Here is a 7,380-nt window from a genome sequence, read left to right on the forward strand (position 1 = left end):
AATGTACAGGGGTATATAATGTACAGGAGTATATAATGTACAGGAGTATATAATGTACAGGGGTATATAATGTACAGGGGTATATAATGTACAGGGGTATATAATGTACAGGAGTATATAATGTACAGGAGTATATAATGTACAGGGGTATATAATGTACAGGGGTATATAATGTACAGGGGTATATAATGTACAGGAGTATATAATGTACAGGGGTATATAATGTACAGGAGTATATAATGTACAGGGGTATATAATGTACAGGAGTATATAATGTACAGGAGTATATAATGTACAGGCGTATATAATGTACATGGAGTATATAATGTACATGGGTATATAATGTACAGGAGTATATAATGTAAAGCAGTTAATACAAGAGAAGATAGTATTCTGCTACAGATGGATCTGGATAAGTTGGAAACTTGGGCTGAAAGGTGGCAGATGAGGTTTAACAATGATAAATGTAAGGTTATACACATGGGAAGAAGGAATCAATATCACCATTACACACTGAATGGGAAACCACTGGGTAAATCTGACAGGGAGAAGGACTTGGGGATCCTAGTTAATGATAAACTTACCTGGAGCAGCCAGTGCCAGGCAGCAGCTGCCAAGGCAAACAGGATCATGGGGTGCATTAAAAGAGGTCTGGATACACATGATGAGAGCATTATACTGCCTCTGTACAAATCCCTAGTTAGACCGCACATGGAGTACTGTGTCCAGTTTTGGGCACCGGTGCTCAGGAAGGATATAATGGAACTAGAGAGAGTACAAAGGAGGGCAACAAAATTAATAAAGGGGATGGGAGAACTACAATACCCAGATAGATTAGCGAAATTAGGATTATTTAGTCTAGAAAAAAGACGACTGAGGGGCGATCTAATAACCATGTATAAGTATATAAGGGGACAATACAAATATCTCGCTGAGGATCTGTTTATACCAAGGAAGGTGACGGGCACAAGGGGGCATTCTTTGCGTCTGGAGGAGAGAAGGTTTTTCCACCAACATAGAAGAGGATTCTTTACTGTTAGGGCAGTGAGAATCTGGAATTGCTTGCCTGAGGAGGTGGTGATGGCGAACTCAGTCGAGGGGTTCAAGAGAGGCCTGGATGTCTTCCTGGAGCAGAACAATATTGTATCATACAATTATTAGGTTCTGTAGAAGGACGTAGATCTGGGGATTTATTATGATGGAATATAGGCTGAACTGGATGGACAAATGTCTTTTTTCGGCCTTACTAACTATGTTACTAATGTACAGGGGGTATATAATGTACAGGAGTATATAATGTACAGGGGTATATAATGTACAGGGGTATATAATTTACAGGGGTATATAATGTACAGGAGTATATAATGTACAGGGGTATATAATGTACAGGAGTATATAATGTACAGGAGTATATAATGTACAGGAGTTAATAATGAACATGGAGTACATAATGTACAGGCGTATATAATGTACAGGAGTATATAATGTACATGGAGTATATAATGTACAGGCGTATATAATGTACAGGAGTATATAATGTACATGGAGTATATAATGTACAGGAGTATATAATGTACATAGAGTATATAATGCACAGGGGTATATAATGCACAGGAGTATATAATGTACAGGGGTATATAATGTACAGGAGTATATAATGCACAGGAGTATATAATGTACAGGGGTATATAATGTACAGGAGTATATAATGTACAGGAGTATATAATGAACATGGAGTACATAATGTACAGGCGTATATAATGTACAGGAGTATATAATGTACATGGAGTATATAATGTACAGGCGTATATAATGTACAGGAGTATATAATGTACATGGAGTATATAATGTACAGGAGTATATAATGTACATAGAGTATATAATGCACAGGGGTATATAATGCACAGGAGTATATAATGTACAGGGGTATATAATGTACAGGAGTATATAATGTACAGGGGTATATAATGTACAGGGGTATATAATGTACAGGAGTATATAATGTACAGGGGTATATAATGTACAGGGGTATATAATGTACAGGAGTATATAATGTACAGGGGTATATAATGTACAGGAGTATATAATGTACAGGAGTATATAATGTACAGGCGTATATAATGTACATGGAGTATATAATGTACATGGGTATATAATGTACAGGAGTATATAATGTACAGGGGTATATAATGTACAGGGGTATATAATGTACAGGGGTATATAATGTACAGGAGTATATAATGTACAGGGGTATATAATGTACAGGAGTATATAATGTACAGGAGTATATAATGTACAGGCGTATATAATGTACATGGAGTATATAATGTACATGGGTATATAATGTACAGGAGTATATAATGTACAGGAGTATATAATGTACAGGGGTATATAATGTACAGGGGTATATAATGTACAGGGGTATATAATGTACAGGAGTATATAATGTACAGGGGGTATATAATGTACATGGAGTATATAATGTACAGGAGTATATAATGTACAGGGGTATATAATGTACAGGGGTATATAATGTACAGGAGTATATAATGTACAGGGGGTATATAATGTACATGGAGTATATAATGTACAGGAGTATATCATGTACAGGAGTATATAATGTACAGGGGGTATATAATGTACAGGAGTATATAATGTACATGGAGTATATAATGTACAGGCGTATATAATGTACATGGAGTATATAATGTACAGGCGTATATAATGTACAGGAGTATATAATGTACAGGAGTATATAATGTACATGGAGTATATAATGTACAGGAGTATATAATGTACATAGAGTATATAATGCACAGGGGTATATAATGCACAGGGGTATATAATGTACAGGAGTATATAATGTACAGGAGTATATAATGTACAGGAGTATATAATGTACAGGGGGTATATAATGTACAGGAGTATATAATGTACATGGAGTATATAATGTACAGGCGTATATAATGTAAAGGAGTATATAATGTACAGGAGTATATAATGTACAGGAGTATATAATGTACATAGAGTATATAATGCACAGGGGTATATAATGCACAGGGGTATATAATGTACAGGGGTATATAATGTACAGGAGTATATAATGTACAGGGGTATATAATGTACAGGAGTATATAATGTACATAGAGTATATAATGTACATGGGGTATATACGGTAATGTACAGGAGTATATAATGTACAGGAGTATATAAAGTACAGGAGTATATAATGTACAGGGGTATATAATGTACAGGGGGTATATAGTCTATAATGTACAGGGGTATATAATGTACAGGGGTATATAATGTACATGGGTATATAATGTACAGAGGTATATAATGTACAGAGGTATATAACCTATAATGTACATGGGTATATAATATAGAGGGGTATATAATGTACATGGGTATATAATTTACAGAGGTATATAATGTAAAGGTGGTATATAATCTATAATGTACAGGGGTATATAATGTACATGGGTATATAATGTACAGAGGTATATAATGTACAGGGAGTATATAATCTATAATGTACATTGGTATATAATGTACAGGGGTATATAATGTACAGAGGTATATAATATAATCTATAATGTACAGCAGAGGATAAGCAGGGGTATGTAATGTACAGGGGTATATAATGTACAGGGGTATATAATGCACAGGGGTATATAATGTACAGAGGTATATAATATAGTCTATAATGCACAAATGCACAGGGGTATATAATGTACAGGGGTATATAATGTACAGGAGTATATAATGTACAGGGGTATATAATGTACAGGAGTATATAATGTACATAGAGTATATAATGTACATGGGGTATATACGGTAATGTACAGGAGTATATAATGTACAGGAGTATATAAAGTACAGGAGTATATAATGTACAGGGGTATATAATGTACAGGGGGTATATAGTCTATAATGTACAGGGGTATATAATGTACAGGGGTATATAATGTACATGGGTATATAATGTACAGAGGTATATAACCTATAATGTACATGGGTATATAATATAGAGGGGTATATAATGTACATGGGTATATAATTTACAGAGGTATATAATGTAAAGGTGGTATATAATCTATAATGTACAGGGGTATATAATGTACAGAGGTATATAATGTACAGGGGGTATATAATCTATAATGTACAGGGGTATATAATGTACAGAGGTATATAATATAATCTATAATGTACAGCAGAGGATAAGCAGGGGTATATAATGTACAGGGGTATATAATGTACAGGGGTATATAATGCACAGGGGTATATAATGCACAGGGGTATATAATGTACAGGGGTATATAATGCACAGGGGTATATAATGTACAGGGGTATATAATGTACAGAGGTATATAATGTACAGAGGTATATAATGTACAGGAGTATATAATGTACAGGGGTATATAATGTACAGGGGTATATAATGCACAGGGGTATATAATGTACAGAGGTATATAATATACTCTATAATGCACAGCAGAGGATAAGCAGGGGTATATAATGCACAGGGGTATATAATGTACAGGGGTATATAATGCACAGGGGTATATAATGTACAGGAGTATATAATGTACAGGGTGTATATAATGTACAGGGGTATATAATGTACAGGGGTATATAATGTACAGGGTGTATATAATGTACAGGGGTATATAATGTACAGGGTGTATATAATGTACAGGGATATATAATGTACAGGGTGTATATAATGTACAGGGGTATATAATGTACAGGGTGTATATAATGTACAGGGATATATAATGTACAGGGGTATATAATGCACAGGGGTATATAATGCACAGGGGTATATAATGCACAGGGGTATATAATGCACAGAGGTATATAATGTACAGGGGTATATAATGTACAGGGTGTATATAATGTACAGGGGTATATAATGTACAGGGTGTATATAATGTACAGGGATATATAATGTACAGGGTGTATATAATGTACAGGGTGTATATAATGTACAGGGTGTATATAATGTACAGGGGTATATAATGCACAGGGGTATATAATGCACAGGGGTATATAATGCACAGGGGTATATAATGCACAGAGGTATATAATGTACAGGGGGTATATAATGTACAGGGGTATATAATGCACAGGGGTATATAATGCACAGGGGTATATAATGCACAGAGGTATATAATGCACAGGGGTATATAATGCACAGGGGTATATAATGCACAGGGGTATATAATGCACAGAGGTATATAATGTACAGGGGGTATATAATGTACAGGGGTATATAATGCACAGGGGTATATAATGCACAGGGGTATATAATGCACAGGGGTATATAATGCACAGGGATATATAATGTACAGGGTGTATATAATGTACAGGGGTATATAATGTACAGGGATATATAATGTACATGGGTATATAATGCACAGAGGTATATAATGTACAGAGGTATATAATCTACAATGTACAGCAGAGTATAAGCAGGGGTATATAATGTACAGGGGGTATATAATATACTCTATAATGCACAGCAGAGTATAAGCAGGGGTATATAATGTACAGGGTGTATATAATGTACAGGGTGTATATAATGTACAGGGGTATATAATGCACAGGGGTATATAATGCACAGGGATATATAATGTACAGGGTGTATATAATGTACAGGGGTATATAATGCACAGGGGGTATATAATGTACATGGGTGTATATAATGTACAGGGGTATATAATGCACAGGGGTATATAATGCACAGGGATATATAATGTACAGGGTGTATATAATGTACAGGGGTATATAATGTACAGGGATATATAATGTACATGGGTATATAATGCACAGAGGTATATAATGTACAGAGGTATATAATCTACAATGTACAGCAGAGTATAAGCAGGGGTATATAATGTACAGGGGGTATATAATATACTCTATAATGCACAGCAGAGTATAAGCAGGGGTATATAATGTACAGGGTGTATATAATGTACAGGGATATATAATGTACAGGGGTATATAATGCACAGGGGTATATAATGCACAGGGGTATATAATGCACAGGGGTATATAATGTACAGGGGTATATAATGTACAGGGGTATATAATGTACAGGGGGTATATAATCTACAATGCACAGCAGAGTATAAGCAGGGGGTGACATCACGTGTCCAGCCCTCTCGTCAGTCTGCCGGTGCCGGTACCTGGTGATGCGTCTCCTTCTCCACGTTGTCCCCGTTCACTTCCAGCACCCGGTCCCCGGCCCTCAGGCCGGCCAGCTCTGCCGGGGAGCCGGGCTCTACCTTGCGGATGTACTGTCCGGTCTTGTTCTTCTCTCCGTGCAGGTGGAAGCCGTACCCCTGCTCGCCCTTGTGGATGTGGCACAGTCGCGGCTGCAGGCGATCCTGGGCCATAGTGACTGGCAGCAGCGGGCGGTGGTCGGCAGTGGCGGGGTCAGCGGGGCATAGTGCGGGCGCAGTGCGCGGCTCCCGGCGCTCTCTCTCTCTCTCGCTGGCTGCTCCGGTCTCCGCTCCTCCTCCCGCTCTCCGGTCTCTGCCGCCTCTGGCTTGTGTTTCACTTGCAAACAAGGAAAAGCCACAAAGATGCTGCTCTGGCTCCTCCCCCCGCCGCGACCTGGAATCTTCCACCCCGAGGGTCACACTACTGGGAGCACCGGAGACAAGCGGGGACGCCGGGGAGCAGCGGAGACGCCGGGGAGCAGCGGGGACGCCGGGGGCAGCGGAGACGCCGGGGAGCAGCGGGGACGCCGGAGAGCAGCGGGGACGCCGGGGAGCAGCGGGGACGCCGGGGAGCAGCGGGGGACACCGGAGAGCAGCGGGGACGCCGGGAAGCAGCGGAGACGCCGGGGAGCAGCGGGGACGCCGGAGAGCAGCGGGGACGCCGGGGAGCAGCGGGGGACGCCGGAGAGCAGCGGGGACGCCGGAGAGCAGCGGGGACGCCGGGGAGCAGTGGGGACACCCTAGAGCAGCGGGGACGCCGGAGAGCAGCGGGGACGCCGGGGAGCAGCGGGGGACACCGGAGAGCAGCGGGGACGCCGGGGAGCAGCGGGGACGCCGGAGAGCAGCGGGGACGCCGGGGAGCAGTGGGGACACCCTAGAGCAGCGGGGACGCCGGAGAGCAGTGGGGACACCCTAGAGCAGCGGGGACGCCGGGGAGCAGCGGGGACGCCGGGGAGCAGCGGGGACGCCGGAGAGCAGCGGGGACGCCGGGGAGCAGCGGGGACGCCGGGGAGCAGCGGGGGACACCGGAGAGCAGCGGGGACGCCGGAGAGCAGCGGGGACGCCGGGGAGCAGCGGGGGACACCGGAGAGCAGCGGGGACGCCGGGGAGCAGCGGGGACGCCGGAGAGCAGCGGGGACGCCGGGGAGCA

At 41.2% G+C, this 7,380-nt stretch overlaps 1 protein-coding gene across 2 annotated transcripts in view; it reads right to left on the reverse strand.

Annotated features, from left to right (window-relative positions):
* Positions 1-6,585, reverse strand: part of NHERF2 (NHERF family PDZ scaffold protein 2) — an 87,368-nt gene extending 80,783 nt beyond the window's left edge. For both annotated transcript variants that reach the window (XR_011314730.1, XM_069734597.1), the window contains exon 1: positions 6,195-6,585. Coding sequence is in view for 1 of the 2 variants with exons in the window: in XM_069734597.1 (XP_069590698.1) it covers positions 6,195-6,404 (210 nt within the window). In the remaining variant the exon portion in view is untranslated. The remainder of the gene's footprint in view (positions 1-6,194) is intronic.
* Positions 6,586-7,380: the final 795 nt, after the last annotated feature.

The sequence above is a fragment of the Ranitomeya imitator genome, chromosome 7 (genome assembly GCF_032444005.1).
Source record: "Ranitomeya imitator isolate aRanImi1 chromosome 7, aRanImi1.pri, whole genome shotgun sequence".
Classification (NCBI taxonomy): domain Eukaryota; kingdom Metazoa; phylum Chordata; class Amphibia; order Anura; family Dendrobatidae; genus Ranitomeya; species Ranitomeya imitator.